The 17,758-nt window shown below is 35.6% G+C and overlaps 1 protein-coding gene across 2 annotated transcripts in view; it reads left to right on the plus strand.

The window, feature by feature from the left end:
• hpse2 (heparanase 2) overlaps nucleotides 1–17,758 on the plus strand; it is a 98,783-nt gene that overhangs the window by 58,635 nt on the left and 22,390 nt on the right. For both annotated transcript variants that reach the window (XM_067385531.1, XM_067385533.1), the window contains 3 exons: nucleotides 10,388–10,481; nucleotides 12,822–12,928; nucleotides 13,975–14,089. In XM_067385531.1, coding sequence (XP_067241632.1) covers nucleotides 10,388–10,481; nucleotides 12,822–12,928; nucleotides 13,975–14,089 — 316 coding nt within the window. The remainder of the gene's footprint in view (nucleotides 1–10,387; nucleotides 10,482–12,821; nucleotides 12,929–13,974; nucleotides 14,090–17,758) is intronic.

The following is a 17,758-nucleotide window of genomic DNA, read 5'->3' on the forward strand; positions in this document are numbered from 1 at the left end:
TTGTTGATCCTGAAACAACATTCCAATCAACCAATCAGATTTGAGGGACAAGTTTACCATTTATGTCAAGGTTAGGCTTACAACCAGGGTTAGGTGCTTCCACAACAGTGTTTTTCAACTATCATTTCCCTCTGATTTTAGGGATAAGTTATGGGTAGGGTTGGGTTAGGTTGACTTTGCAGGCAATGACTTTGCAGGCAGAGTTTGCGCACAAATCTGATTTCGGACAGACTTCTGAGACAGCATTACTGTTTAGTAGAGCAAGCTTTTTACTAATTTCTAAGTAGAAATAACATCTGAAGTGGAAAATATTGGTCAAAAACATACATTTACACACCAACCGCAACTTTCAGATGCCATCTTTATTTTTTCAACCGTCACGGTATGGAATGCACAGGATTGTGGGATATCATAGGCAGCGAAGAATACATCAATGCTGCCTTAAAAAAAATCGCCTTCATGCCTTCCTACCTTGGAATGCATCCTATGAAGGCACCATTTTTTAAGCTTTCAGACGCAGATGCTTGGAAGATGATGTGTATAGTAACAAAATGGCAATGCTGTGGTTAGCTCGGCAGGTGTTCATTGACAACACAGCGGTCTTCTGGCAACCAAACTGAGGAGAATAAATGATGTGGTGATGGAATGCTGCCATTTGTTTTGTATGATTATCAGTCACCATGTGTAATGCACCTGTCAGGTTTTGCACCAAACAGGATTTTGAATCATGTGATATCAGAACTTTGACTGTTTTATGTGTTGTATGCATAAAAACAAATGTTTATCATTAACTATATGCACCTCTTCCCGGGTTCTGCCATGTTCGCATGATGCCACTCATCTGCATCTTGACAAAATCTGAAGAAAAAATTAATTTGCAGTGTTCCAAGAAGTTCCAAACAATAAATAAAACAAAGCCAAGAACGTGAAAATGAAAGCCAAAATAAAAGCCAACCGGAATATCAAACTAAAAGACAGACAAGAACCAAACTAAAAGATTCCCAAATCCTTAAAATAGACATGTTAAAATAGACAAATTTAATTTCTAATCTAGCCAAAAATTCCAGTTTGACACATTAGACAAGAAAATGATGTAATGCCTGATATCAGGTCATTCGTTTTAGGAAAGGAAGTTGTTATCAGGGTTAACAGTGAATTATGTGTGTACTTCTGTGGAACTTCCCTCAGTTTATTTTTGATGATTATCGCAGATACAGCTCTGGATGTTGCATGAAATGAAGGGTTTTTTTAATGGAATTTGGCTGAAAGTCTGGACATCTGGTTATTTGTCTGCCTCCAATTGCTCAGTAACAGAGTTGATGAAACTATTGCTTGCCCAGTTATCTAGCTGGCTTAGAGAGAGGCTTTGTCTGAATTGCAAATGATTTGGTATGATCTCGGAAACATCCAGTAGAGTGGCTTTTAAGTTCTAAATAAAGCACAGTCTGGGAAAGTGTGTTTTATGAATTTAGAGCTGTCATTGACATGAGATGTAGCTTGTGTATTTTTCAGCTTTTATTGCAAATTAAATACTTAATAAATCATTTGTTGTAACTTTTTTAAACGTTCAAATGAGTTCAAGTTGCAAGAAATAAATAGTCTTTTCTTAAGAAAATATTTTTCATTAAATGTAAAAAATCTCTTTTAGTGATGAAATTATCATTATTTTTGATGGTTTGCTGTATATTTACAAAATATACTCCCAATATGTTTTGGCCCTGCTTGCTTGCTTGCTTGTTTATTTATTTATTTATTTATTACTTTTTAAAATTACTTCTGTAATTTTCTTTACAAAACTGCATACAATAGTAAAGAAAATTTACTCTATTTTAATGAACAAATATACAATAAAAATTCTTGTTAAAATGGCCAATAATGGCTTATTGAATTTGCTTTATAAACACTTTTTTATACTGGTTGAAAGTCTCTTCACATCCTAATTGCAATCAATAATAGAAGTGGTCTAAATGTTAAAACATGTACATATATCTACTGTGGAAGTCTCAGGACCAAAAATATGTTCGTCCCATCATTGCATTCATTCTGAATGTAATAATACAATGTCCTACCGCCTGTCAATATATGTATTTCCATACCTCCGTGCACCTGCTCGCGCAGACATCACACTTTATCAGCACGTTCAATGAGGCTATGCAGAGTTGTAGACAGACAGTCACTGAGCACCACAAACAGCAGCCGCCTTTTATCAGTTTTACAGTTTGATTAAAAAATATTTAATATATCCGAATCATGATTCGATACGCTGATTCATTATGCTCCGAAGCTTCCTGACTTTTTTTCTCAGAATTGAAAAAAAATATATATATACTCTCAAAGACTTTTTTATCATAGTTGCAAGATTATATCACAAGTTTTTATCATGCAGTTCTGAGAAAACATTTTAATTGCGAGATGTAAATGCATGAGGAAAAAAGTGTGAGACAAAATTGTGAGATAAAAAGTTTCAATTATCTTTCTTTTTTTTTTTAATTCCATGGTAAAAATGGAATAAAAAAAATATTTAATATATTTTTTGTATTCTAGGTTAGGCAGGACAATAGGTTCTACACTATCAAGTCAACCCCTGAATATTGATTTTATTTCAAATCATTTAGCTAACCATATCATATTCATTAATATTCATTTAGAATATACAAACCATATTATACCATAATTGTATGGATTGGCAGTATGTTTAATCAGTCCTATAGTAAACCATTCCATTTTTTTTTTTTTTTTTTTTTTTTTGCTTTTTATTTAAATAAATAAATAATAGCACATGAATCTATCAATCTATCAATCTACTCAAATCTTTAGTTTAAATGAACTTAAATTTTCAGGTAACCAGGTTAGGCTATTTACTTTAAAGGGTTAGTTCACCCAAAAATGAAAATTCTGTAATTTATCACTTCGTTAATCTTCGGAACACAAATTAAGATATTTTAATTGAAATCTGATGGCTCCATGAGGCCTGCATAGGGAGCAATGAAATTTCCTCTCTCAAGATCCATAAAGGTACTAAAAACAGATCTAAATCAGTTCATGTGAGTACAGTGATTCAATATTAATATTATAAAGTTTGTTGTGCCAAAAAAACAATATGACTTATTTAGTGATGGCCGATTTCAAAACACTGCTTCATGAAGCATCGGAGCACAAATGAATCAGTGTGTCGAATCAGCTGTTCAGAGCGCCAAAGTCACGTGATTTCAGCAGTTTGGCTGTTTGACACGCGATCTGAATCATGATTCGATACGCTGTTTCATTATGCTCCGAAGCTTCCTAATTTTTTTTCTCAGAATTGAAAAAAAAATACTCTCAAAGACTTTTTTTTTTATCATAGTTGCAAGATCACAAGTTCATGCGGTTCTGAGAAAAAATTAAAATTGCGAGATGTAAGGTGAGGTCAGGCGGTAAAAGTAAGAGCTCTGTAAGTTGTTTACATTTCTTATTATTGTAATGTTATGTGCTTTGAGACATGAGGTAATTTCATGCCGTCTCATCTCGTGACATTTTGCAGACTCTGCTGTGCGCATTCATGTGTTTTGAAGGAGGCGTGGCCTTGGAGATGCTCTAAAGGGAGGGGGATCATATGCTTTCAAAGCTATGCTAGCCTCTCCAAAAATTGCCTACCCTACCATTAAAGTATTTATATATTCAAATAAAGCATATATTGTTAGAAAATAGAACAACTGTTTTTATTTATTTATTTTATATTTATCTTTATGTATTTACTTATTTATTTTCATTTATTATGCTGGATGTGTTTCATTTATTGGACCATCAGAGAAAAAAAATCTGTATTGTTGAACAAGCTTGTCTGGAGAGGAGTGCAAGTCGAGCTCAAGTCTGACCCGCTCAGTCACTGCCGACTGCTGGAGACAGACAAGGCGAGACGAGAGTTTATTTTTTTCTGTGTGATATCATGAGAAATCACAGATGCTGTGTTCAGAGAGCTTCAGCAAAATATGCACAGCAATTTTTTTACATCTCATTCTTGTTGAGCTTTCCTTCAGATGTGCTGTTGCTTTATAACCTCTCATTTAGAAAGCGCTTGACTTGCTCAACACTGCATTGCAATATGCCAAACCTTTAATAATCAGAAACAAGCTCATTAGGGAATGGGCGCTGTCTTTTATCTCCCAGCACAATGACAGCTGGCTGTGCTTTCAATGACTTTAATTAGTTCCATGCTGAGTGGCTTTGAATTATCCAGTAATGAAAAACTCCAAAGTGTTTTATCAAGTGCATGCAATAGCTGCGGTCATTAAAAGTTATAAGGGCATAAACAAGTTTGCATTTCTCCCTCAATTAGACAGCCCCCCTGCGTCTGCAGAGAGAGGGTGGGCTAAACAGACTCATTAATCTAGAGGTCAACCCTGATTAAAGGAAACGGAAGTAGGAAAGGGTGTCAGAGAGGAGAATTTTATAAAAAACACCACCTACTTAGTCAAACTCAAGCCATATGCGCTCACATGTTCTGATGTGCAATTATCATTTTACAGTAAAGGATGATTCCGGATAGGGCTGGGCGATATACCGGTAGACACGTTTCACCAGTACAGAAATTTGTCATCCGGAAGAGATTTTGGACTATCGTCTCTATCGCGGTTATACTCTTGTGACATTGCTGTGCTGCATGGTCACGAAAGGTTATCGTTTACATGCATCTTTATGCATTGCGGTTTAAAAACAAGTGATTTTATATATACTGTTTATGCATGGTTAAATATACATGCTTACATGTCAAAATGCCGTCTTTGCAAGTATCTTTGTAAACACAGTCATTTATGTGTTAAGTGAACGTAAACTGTTGAGAAAGAAAATGCAAGTGTAACAGTATATTGGATCCATGCATTCAATCTTAAAGTGACGGCAGCCTAATATACCTGCTGTCGTCTGTGTCATTATTTTAATTAAACAACAAAACAGAGAAAAGTTGTGTTTGAAATCGCCCCCTATATGGTCATTCACTATTCCCTACATTACTCCACTAATATAGTCCACTTGAGACAGTGAATGAAAACAAGTGAGTGAATTCATTCACTGAGTGCACTGGAAGGGCTGCTGCTTTTTCATAGTTTAATAATCAGCAAACTGGCATCTCCAGTAGTTAGATGGACCAGCGCGGTTTGGAAAATGGATGGATGGATGATTCGGCTGCGGGCGCCATCTTCTGGTCAGACGAGGGAATTCATTCGGCATGACCCTCAGTGTATTATGGGTATTCTCTAGCTGTTGCATGTACATCAGTTGTTATTGCAGTGCATTATGGGATTGAATCAGTGCACTCGGTAAGGTCCACTATGGTTTCGGACACCACTACTAATGGCTGTCCCTTAAAGGTGCTAAAGAGGATTTTTCATCGACTGAGAAACCAAAGACTGTTACTGAGTTTTTGAAATGAGCGCATGTGTAAGAACAACCCCCCTCCTTCGAAGGAACGCCTCCCAAAACTTGTAAACACTCGTATTGGAACACAAGTGTTTACCACCGGCATTCGCTGTGTCGTGTTAGTGGATTCATTATGTCGGACTCACCGCAGGTAACTCATAATCTGCAGTTGTTACTTCTGTCTCCTGACAAAAACATTGCATGCAGCGCCTGTGGAGTGTGGAAAGTTACTGGAGCGCGCAGCCGCGCTCGTCTCTCACAAGGAACGTCACGGCAGTGATTGACAAGCCAGAGGGCCAATCGTTTACGCGATTGGCTGATGTTTTTAAGGCCCTACCTCGTGCACAGATGATGTATATTAATATTATTCCTTTCAGTGCACCTAATAAATAGTCTTTTATCAGTTAGTATAAAACAAAACTTAGCACCTCTTTAGCACCTTTAAATAGCCCTATTTCAGTAAATGGGGGGGTGATTTTGGACAGCCCTAATCTCTCACTGCCCTTGACTGAATCACTTTTGTAACTTTTTGTAACACAGTGAAGACTATGCAGTGTTTTTTATGCATTTGATTACTTTATACAATTTATGTAACATTTATTTCTAGTGCTTGAAGTTTTTCAGGTCTATTTAATTTGTGTCTTTGTTCTAATGTAGTTTGTTTCATATATGCTTGTAATTAGTTTATTTGTTCTTATTTTATATTATTTTATATTCTTCTATAAGCTTGAGTTTTTTACTTGGGCTAATATTAGTTTTTTTTTGTGATGTTGAAATTGGTAACAAGAATTATGAAATTCGATAGTATCATACATTTTGATATCATAAAAACCTTATTTAAAGCAAAAATAACTATATTGTAATATATATTGTTATTGTCAAACAAAATTACTCATATCATGATATGAGATTTTGTTCATAATGCCCACCCCTAATTCCAGTAATAATAGCCTTCACAGGTTATGTGAACAACTCTTGTGGTTCTGTTCTTGTAGTAGTGGAATTAATAATTTTTAATAGTTTGCTGTATATTTACACACTATATTAAATTTGGTCCTGCCCCCGATTGATTGATTGATTGATTGATTGATTGATTTGATTGATTGATTGATTGATTGATTGGTTGATTGATTGATTGATTGATTGATTGATTTGATTGATTTGATTGATTGATTTGATTGATTTGATTGATTTATTGATTTGATTGATTTATTGATTTATTGATTTATTGATTGATTTATTGATTATTTTTTATTATATATTCAATTTTATTTTATTTTTTTCCTAATTGTTTTATTTCTCCTAAAGAATTTTAGGAGAAACACCCGAAACAAATATGAAAATAAAAAGACCCATAAGAATTCAATTAAGTGTCCTGAGCTATGAAAGAAAAGCCTCTGAGCAATAAAACCATCCTCTAATTTATTCTTTATCTGTTACATTAGCAGGTTCTGTTTTCCATGAAAAAGATGCATTTTTCTTTCACTCATCTTCCAGATGTCTCCTCTGCTTTTAATGCTAAAATTCAGAAGTCTTTTTGTTGAGAAGCTGCTGATGGACTTTACAAGTGGAATCTAAAACATCACAAATGAAAACACATTAGCTAAATATAATACTAGGGAGGTTGAGAGTTCCTCATTGCTGTTTAATATCAAAAGATTTGTTGCCTCTGGAGTTGTACAGCTTAATCCCATAGAGACTCTAAATTTCAAAGGTCAATGTCCATAGAGAACCACTATTCCTTCAGATACGTCAAGATCTTGCAGTTCATTGAGGCCCTCTTTCCACACCTTCCTCCAGATGGCCGGCCCACAGCTACTTCATCCCGAACTCCTCTCTCACTCACTCACTCGCTCGCTGCAGCGGCTCTTTGACCAGAAAGAGCTCTGCATCTTGTCACTGCTGTCTTCTTTTACATCTTAATATAATTCATGGGCTAAATCTGTTAGCTATTTTGCGTGTAAACTTGCAGACTGGCTAATGCCTTTATTTCATATTTTGAACTTTGCTCACTGAGGTGGGAAATGTGGATTGTGTTAGGCTATTTCATATTGTAATGGTAATATCAAGATAGATAGCTTTGCCATTCTGGTGTTTGTTTTTATTTGAAGTTATTCCAGTCTCAGGCTGGGAAAATATAGGGAAAATATTCTATTATTTTAACATTGAAATAATTGTCAGATAGAAATGTAGTAATCAGTTGTTGAATAACAATATTGAGTATATGTGTGTGTGTGTGTCTGTGTGTGTGTGTGTGTGTGTGTGTGTGTGTGTGTGTGTGTGTGTGTGAGCAATATCACACTCGTAACCGTAACCCCTTTGAAAAGTAACATTTTAAACAATTTCCAAAATGTTGACAAGACTAAGTTTAATATAACTTCTGTTTAACTTATAACATGAAAGTAAGGTTAATAATATAACTTAGAGAACTAAATTTTCAGTTTTACTCAAATTAGGGTGATGCAAAAATGAGTACATCCCACTGAAAGTCTCTGGAGCAAAGCTAAATTTTAGACTACAAATGTCTAATTTAACAAGAATTCAACCACAGGTGAGTCTAATTATTCATTACACAGGTGTCCCGCAGACAGTTGACTATAAAAGGGTGTTAAAACCCCTTCCCATTTCATGCTGTCAGCAATGGCACCACATGGAAGAGAAATGTCACAAGACCTGAGAAAGAAAATGATTTCTTTACACCAGAAAGGTGAAGGCTACAAGAAGATCAGCAAAGCTTTACTTATCAGTCAGAATACTGTAGCAAAAGTGGTACAAAAATGTTAAAAAAAAAAAAGATGAAACCGCAACCATCTCACAGGTCGTCCACGGACGTTAATACCTCAACAGGAGCGTCTTCTGATGAGAAGGCTTGAAGAAAATCGGCATGCAAGTTCACTGCAGTTAAATAAAGAAGCAGAAAGCCAAACTGGGGTGACTATTTCCCGTGACACAATACGGTGTATGTATGGCATGCATGGGTGCTGTCCATGCAAGAAGCCCCTCCTAAACTACAGGCACAAAAAAGCCCGCCTAGATTTTTCCAGGGCCCATGCTGACAAAGATGAAGACTACTGGGACTCTGGAGTGATGAGACCAAGATAAATGTTTTTGGAACTGATGTCTTCAAAACTGTATGGCATCGTAAAGGTGAGGAATACAAAGAAAAATGCATGGTGCCTACAGTGAAACATGGTGGTGGCAGTGTCCTTATGTGGGGCTGCATGAGTGCTGCTGGTGTCGGGGAGCTGCATTTCATTGATGGCATCATGAATTCACAGATGTACTGCTCTAATACTGAAAGAGAAGATGCTACCATCACTCCTTGCCCTTGGTCGTTGTGCACTTTTCCAACATGATCCTAAACACACATCTAAGGCCACTGTTGGATTTCTGAAGAAGAACAGGGTGAAAGTGATTCAGTGGCTCCTGATCTGAACCCAATCAAACACCTGTGGGGAATTCTGAAGAGACAAGTTGATCATCACTCTCCATCCAGCATCCAGTCTCTAAAAGAGCTCATTCTTGAAGAATGGAAAAAGATAGATGCTGCAAAATGTCGCCAACTTGTTCATTCTATGCCTAGAAGACTTGGTGCTGTCATTAAAAATCATGGAGGCCATACAAAATACTAGATGTAGTAGTTTTTGTTGTGGGGTGTACTCATTTTTGCATCACCCTAATTTGAGTAAAACTGAAAAATGTGTAATAAGTTATATTATTAACCTTACTTTAATGTTATAAGTTAAACAGATGTTATATGAAACTTAGTCTTGTCAACATTTTGGAAATTGTTTTTGTGTTCATTGAGATATTGTTTAAAATGTTACTTTTCAAAGGGGGTGTACTCCTTTACGCTGAGCACTGTATATAGCCATATCACACAGCTACTAGTGTGATATTGCATTTATACCACAGTTCGACAGCACGAGTGTGTAAATAAATAAGAACAACAACGGAGTGTCTTTAAAAACACACTTTTGTGCAGAGCTACTTCCTTCCACCATGGATTCAAAGTTGACAGTTTGACAGCTGAGCCCAAGCCTCCATTACTAATTCCAAAACATCACTTTAAAATTAGTAACAAAGGAACGTTGAGACGCTTCATTGAAACTCTCTGTAATTTGTAGAGTATTATGAGAGAGAGGTTGCCTGAGCGAGTGTATTACCTGCATCTAGCTGATATTCTTCAGGTCAATCTTATATTCACAATCACAAAATCAGTTTGAATGTCCGCGCTTGCCTTTGTCATTTTAACATTTAAGACATTCCCATGACAGCGCTAGTCAATGGATTTGTCAGTTGCGTCACGTAAGACGTTTAAAGTAAAAACAATGTCCTTGTTTGCTTGTTTCAGTCCATTTCAATATAAAAAATTTTGTGACTGACTGACTCACTCATGAAGACAGTCTTTGCCGCCATCTCATGGCATATTAATGTAACTTTCACTGAAGTCGTAATCACTAACGGACTCTTTCTCAGTACCAATTTATATAAAATATGATTTATTGAACAATAATATGTAAAGTAAAAACAATAGCCATTATAACAGTATAAGAAGTAAAATATGAAATAAACACAAGCAAACAATTTAGTCAAACATACAAAAATAGCGCTCTACTTAGTACAGGATTTAATTTCAATGTAAATATAAAGTTAGGAAACTTAATATAGCCCCTAAGCCAAATCTATTAGCTCTGGAACAAGTAATATATTAAGACCAAAGATTGCCCATTGACATACCCAAAACAAATTATACCTCATGTTTAAACTCTGTCTACATAAAAGCCAGCGTCAAATTCCCGAATGACTGGCCGAGATGAAGCTGTTCTCTGCGGGTACATGAGTACATAGTGGGTGCTTTCAAAAATACTAAAACATACTCTTCAAAACCTTTTGAATAATGTATATTAATCTACATAATTTCTTTTTTTTTTTTTTCATTCTTTATTTCATATTTCATAGCTCTTATGAAGATGTTCTCTTATGTGTGCAGTTACTACATTGACAGGCGGGTGACCAAAGTGGAAGATTTCCTGAAGACGAGACTTCTGGACACCCTCTCTGAACAGATTAACAAGGTCTTAAAGGTAAGATTTGGTTTGTTTTAAAGGCAGGCAGCCTAGATATCTTTTTGAATGTGTAGGTCAGAGATGTACTAATATATGTGTTGAGGTTGTTGTTGTGAGAGAGAGTGTAAGTCCCTCCAGTGCTCATTAACTGGGTTTATCTCAAGGGCCCCGGGTTTATCCTCAGCTGCACCATCCAAACAAGCTGTCGCCGGTCTGATAGGTGGCCTAGTGTTAAGGGAGCGTGGGTCAGGGCACAGTTAGGAAGGAAAGCTTTTGATTGGGTTTACAATTTACAAGTTCCCCCACAGCCTCATGATGTCTCAGCTCAGCTCTGGGAACAGTCCCCTTTTGGTCTAATAAGCAGTACCAGGTTTCACAACATTTAAGACTTCCCTCAGGAGGCCCAATCTATAAATACATAGCTCTCCTGCTGTATGCATCTCAAACTCACACATCTGGTCCAGTGTTCCCCTGAAAGTGAAAGAGGTGGGAAACTGGCCTTCCTCACAAATATCAAACAAAAGACGCCAAAGTTTTGTTCACTCCCAAACCCAGTGGGACAGTGATTAGAGGCCATTACATGTGTGATGTCAGATGAACAAGTGCTTATTCCACTTTTAAACTTCAAGATGCAAAGGTCTGTTAACATAAAATAAGTAATAAAAGATGGAATTCACATTTTTTTTCTTCAGTGGATCTGCAGGTGTTCTTCGCTGATTTGGCGGCACATGTACCCTCCTGCTGTTCGTGACAGTTTACAGATTTATTTTGAAAGACGATTTATGCTTTAGTGTTGATTTTCTGGCTGTCACTCACTGCAGCAGGTCCTGAGGTTCACAGTGTGTCTGAATCACAAGTGAGAGGAGAGCCTTTCTTTGGCTTATTATGGAATATGCCTAATACCCAACATGTGTTCTATTATAACCAGACTCTGACCCTGCAGCTGGACGGCAGTCGGTTGTGTATTGTGCTGCAGAGTTGAGATCTGATCTCAAATCATGCCCACGAACTGTTCATGGTCAGTCTGATTCATATTGAGCACAAAATCTAGAGTCAACATGCTGGTTTTTATCAGTCAGCTGCATGGGGAAAAAATTAAAAACGATGTTCATGGCTTTCATTAATACATTTGAGTAGTACATATAATTGTATTTTTAAAATCATTGTTTTGTTTTTTTTGTTTGTTTGTTTGTTTTTTGTCGATACTGCCATTCAAACCATGCAATTTATGTATACATATATACAGTCAAACCAAAAATTCTTCAGACATTTTTTATATGTTTTTACTAGTGGGTGCAGGACACTATAGTTCATTTATGTAAGTGAGGATAGCAAAATAAAGTAAACTGTGACATATTATACCCAAAAATTCTTCATACAGTGGACTACCAGTAAAATTGATAAAAATTTGGAACCACTTTGCGTAAGTGTTATCTGACATAATTAAGATTAATTTTTCTGACACAGTTTAACTCTGAGATCTTGTCATATTTTATTACCCTTTTTTTAAACTATAGTGAATAAACTGTATTAATGAATGAAATGTTCAAGGCGTCTGAATAAATTTTGGTTTGACTGTATATATTTGTGTGTTTTTGAAAGATCTCTTATGCTCTTCAAGGATGCATTTATTTATTTCATTTTAAAATATAGTAACAACAGTAATATTGTGAAATATTATTACAATAAAAAAAAAAAAAAAAAATGTTTTAATATATTTTAAAACTAGCTTTCAGCAGCCATTACGGGAGTCTTCAGAAATCATTCTAATATGCTGATTTGGTGTGCAATAAACATTTCTTTTTTATTATGGTTGTTGATGAAAACATTCTTAATATTCTTAATATATTGGTGCTCAATATTTTTGTGGAAGCAATGCTACTTTTTTAAAGATTTTTTGATTAATTGAAAGTTTAAAAGAACAGAATTTATTTAAAATAGAAATCTTTTATAAAATTATAAATGTCTTTACTGTCACTTTTGATCAATTTAATGCATCCTTGCTAAATAAGAGAATTAATTAAAAAAATATTACTGACCCCAAAAAAACAGTAATTTATTTTGTATTTGGATATTTTGGACGTATTTCGGATTTCACATTCCACATTTATGTACTGTTGTTGTTTTAACATATATGTGTGTGTGTGTGTGTTATACATGTTCTTTGAGATGTTAAAACAACGACATATATATATATATATATACAGTGTATGTAATCTGGTTAATATCAGTCAGATGGTCTCATCTTGTTGGACTAAAATAGTTGACTATGGAAGAATCAAACCTGAACAACCATCATCACTCAATTATTGATAGTTAATCTCATCTGATAAAGATTTGTCTATATCTTTCTTTCAGATCGTTCAAACTCATGCTCCAGAGAAGCGTGTGTGGCTGGGTGGAGTTGGTCCTGCTTGGGCAGGGGGCACCAATAATTTGTCTGACTCATTTGCTGCTGGTTTTCTGTAAGTAATTAATTAATTAATCACTTAATTGCTGTATTATATGTATGAAAAGCGCTATACAAATAAAATGTGTATTACAAAAATCCTTGCAAATAAGAATGTAACAGTGCTGTGACCCAGTGAAAGATGCCTTGTCAACCATATTGCAGTACAATTTCTACCAAAGCACTTATCCAGGCCACATGCAACTCAGTCCAAACTACATAAAACTCCATATACTTATGGCCTGTTTTGAATAGTTTAACATAAAGTGCTCCTTTGCCTTGAACAATTTGCATTGTACATTTGTTTTCCACTGCAGCTCATGCCAGTTTTTTTTTTTTTTTTTTCTCCATAGAAATTGTTTTTTTTAAATGAATGAAAAGTGACATAACTGTTTATGGTTGTCTGTGAAAAATGCAAAAACCTGACAAATTCTTGTTGGATTCCTAATGTTAAACAACAAGATGGTAACATGTTGATAAAATACTACTTTTCAATGGACCTTGAACTCTGAATTTGTTTGTTGTGCCAATTCCTTTTTTTTTCTTTTTCTTTTTTTTGTCATGTTTTGTAAACTGAATCTGTAACACTTTACAATAAGGTTCATTAGTCAACATTAGTTAACTACATTAGTTAACATTAAGTAATAATGAACTGAACTTCTACAACATTTATTATTTTTTGTTAATGTTAATTTCAACGTCTACTAATACATTATTCAAATCTTGTTAACATTAGTTAATGCACTGTGAACTAACATGAACAAACAATGAACAACTTTATTTTCATTAGCTAACGTTAACAAAGATTAGTAAATACAGTAACAAATGTATTGCTCATGGTTAGTTCATGTTAGTTAATACATTAATGTTTAACTAATGAACCTTATTGAAAAGTGTTACCGCTGAATCTCGCACACGGAAAATGCCTTTCATGCATAAAATGTTGCGGAACTTTTTTTCTTTATTTATTTATTTTTTCTTTCTTTATTTTTTTTACCAGTTGCATTCCTAATGTTCTCATATTTAAACTTAATTTTTCTTTGAACTCTGTTTCTGCTTTAGATGGCTCAACACTCTTGGTATCGCTGCAGCTCATGGAATTGATGTTGTACTCCGACATTCTTTTTTTGATTATGGATACAATCACCTCGTCGACCAGAACTTCAACCCTTTACCTGTAAGTTTAAACACATAAACAAGCCAAAGCCAAAGTTTTTTAACACTCAGACATAACTAGCAGACGGATTCAAGTCATATACCACACGCACTAAAGGTTACGCAAATTAGCACCATACGCAGTGATCTGTGTGGTATGCTCGTTACCGTATTGTAAAACCGCCTAAAACGCATATGTAAAAATTACCTGGGTGTAGTTTTTTTCCACATGAAGTGTTTGAAAATGGTCTTAGACAGAGTCAGTCTTTAGCATGTGGCTCAGGCACCTTACGGCTTTTCCCGTGGGACCTATTAGCCAAGATGAAAGGTGTTTAGTGGTGTTGAATACTAGGCAGCTGAGGTGAACTGCACTGAAATTCAAGCCCGAGACAATGTCACCTGTCTCCCACCCCCTCTACATGTGTGCCCCACTGTGTGGAACAGCCAGATGCTGACAGCACTGCAACCTGAGACGAGGGCACTCCGCAGGTAGCCCCACCCTCCAGACCGCTGCCAACTTTCTCCTGAATTATGTAGAGCTCACTCTTTCACAGTGTCTGCAGGTCAGACCCTTGGAGACGGGACAAACAGAAGACTTCAGTTAAATTTCAGTTTGATTTGAGCAGCTGTAGGAAAGGCCACAACTGTAGGAGACTATATGCTTAACATTCGATTTTGGTATGACCAGTGTTGGGTATAAGGCATTACTAAGTTTTAATTAATTACTGTTCCCTTGAAAAATCAAAGTAAGGAACTACTCTTAATTTTTCTGTAATTTAATTACAGTTACTACAATTCTGTGTAAAACAGTAAGGTTTAACATCTAATGCTAAAATGCATGTAAATTTACAAGAGCAGTTTCGTTTATCCTTGTATTGTTCAACTTTAAAGGGATAGTTCACCCAAAAATGAAAATTTGATGTTTATCTGCTTTACCCCCAGGGCATCCAAGATGTGGGTGACTTTGTTTCTTCAGTAGAACAAAAATGATGATTTTTAACTCCAACCGCTGCCGTCTGTCAGTCAAATAATGCATGTCAATGGGAACACCATCTATAAGAGTCAAAAAATCATGCACAGACAAATCCAAATGAAACCCTGTGGCTCGTGATGACACATTGATGTCCTAAGACATGAAACGATCGGTTTGCGCGAGAAACTGAACAGTATTTATATAATTTTTTACCTCTAATACACCGCTATGTCCAACTGCCTTGTGCACGGCATCCGGTGCGTGAGGTGTGTACGCACTCTGGCGTAGTTTAAAGGATTAGTCCACTTTCAAAAAAAATTTCCTGATAATTTACTGACCCCAATGTCATCCAAGATGTTCATGTCTTTCTTTCTTTAGTCAAAAAGAAATTAATGTTTTTGATTAAAACATTCCAAGATTATTCTCCTTATAGTGGACTTCAATGGTCTCCAGACGGTTGACGGCCAAAATTAGCTTTAGCGCAGCTTCAAAGGGCTTTAAACGATACCAGACGAGGAATAAGGGTCTTATCTAGTGAAACGATCGGCCATTTTCTAAAAAAAATACAACTGTATATGCTTTATAAACACAAATGATCGCCTTGCACGTGCTTCTGCTTTCCGTATTCTTCAAAAATCTTACGCTGTATGTCCTACCCTTCCCTATTCTACTACTACTTACAACAGCGTAAGCTTTTTGAAGAATACGGAAAGTGGAAGCACGTGCAAGGTGATCATTTGTGTTTATAAAGCATATACTGTTTTAGAAAATGGCCGATCGTTTCGCTAGATAAGACCCTTATTCCTCGTCTGGTATCGTTTAAAGTCCTTTGAAGCTGCACTAAAGCTAATTTTGACCGTCAACCGTCTGGAGACCATTGAAGTCCACTATAAGAAGAATAATCCTGGAATGTTTTCATCAAAAACCTTAATTTCTTTTTGACTGAAGAAAGAAAGACATGAACATCTTGAATGACATGTGGGTCAGTAAATTATCAGGAAAATTTTATTTGAATGTAGACTAATCCTTTAAACTATGACAGAACGCATACACACCTCACGCACCGGATGCCGTGCACAAGGCAGTTGGACATAGTGGTGTATTAGAGGAAAAAATTATATAAATACTGTTCGGTTTCTCGCACAAACCGATCATTTCGTGTCTTAGGACATCAATCTGTCGTCACGAGCCGCAGGGTTTCATTTGGATTTGTCTGTTTGTGTTTTTATTACTCTCATAGATTATGTTCCCATTGACATGCATTATACGACTGACAGACTGCAACGGTTGGAGTTAAAAATCATCATTTGTTGTTCTACTGAAGAAACAAAGTCACCTACAACTTGGATGCCCTGGGGGTAAGCAGATAAATATCAAATTTTCATTTTTGGGTGAACCATTCCTTTAACTGAAATATTTAACTAAAATTTTACTAAAACTTACTGTATTTCAGCTAGTTGCCAAGGCAACATTTCCAGTTTAAGTACTAAAATAATGATAACTAAATAAACCTAAAACTTAATAAAAACTATATACACATTTTCTTTTAAACTAAAACTAATAAAAATGACAAAAACACACAACTAATTACTAAAAACTTAACTAAAATGAAAAAGAACACAGAAAATCTAATTCAAAATATGAACAAAAACTGCAATAGATTAGCAGTGACACTAAATAAATAATATACATTTGAAAATATAAATTTTTCTTTTATTTGGAAAGGCAGTCAACATAGGTTATGTTACAACATTACATTCTTTTTTGTTGTTAAAATACTTAAATGTATAAATGAATAAATATAAAAATATATCAAAAATATATATTTTTTCAGAGTAATAAATCTTCCACGTTTTGTTAGTCATAGAAACATATTAAAAGAATTTAGGGGGAAAATAAAGGTAACTTTCCAAAATTGCCATTATTTATTTATTTATTTATTTTTTTTCCCTCTCTGGGACACCAAACACAAAGTATAGTCACTCTCAACAGAACATCAAATGGAAATTTAACACTGATGCCTATGTGACTACAAATTATACATATGAATAAAATAACGTTTTTGCCAGGATCCTTCTTTTACAATGTTTTCAAATAGAGAACATTAAACAGCTTAACACTGAAACAGTCCCACTGATTTTAGCTTCACATGCAGCTTACCTTCAGGTTCTGTTCGTGCAGTCCTCACTGACTCCAAATGCTGATAGATACATTATCTGCTCGTGGCCCTCAGTTCTTTTACAGCCCACCAGCAGTGGAGAGCCAGACCTGTCGACCTGCTCAAGATAACATATGTTCCCGTGTAAGTAATAAAACCAAAGGAAGACATAATGAGGACATTTTTGGAAAAATACAGAAATTCTTGATTATACAACGCTTCACTGAAGGGCCTTTGAGACTGGTTTCTCAGTGCCAGAATCTCACCAGGAGTATGTTCTTCCAGGACAAGCCAGATTGAGCATCTTTCCATAAAATGCACTTTGAGCTACGTTTTCGTCAAGCACTCCTCACAACTTTTGAAACGGTTATCTTTTTTCCCCCCTGCTTCTCATTCAATATCTCTAGTTATTCCAAGGACCAATCGCCCCCTGCTGGGATTGCAATGCTTTAAACATAGCTGGATGTCTGTGGGAACTGCCAGAAGCCCCACAGCGAGAATTCGCAACAGCCGCAACATGTCGGCCTGCGCAGAAAATTTACGGTTCAACCTTTTCTCTT

This window comes from Chanodichthys erythropterus, chromosome 5 (genome assembly GCF_024489055.1).
Source record: "Chanodichthys erythropterus isolate Z2021 chromosome 5, ASM2448905v1, whole genome shotgun sequence".
NCBI lineage: Eukaryota > Metazoa > Chordata > Actinopteri > Cypriniformes > Xenocyprididae > Chanodichthys > Chanodichthys erythropterus.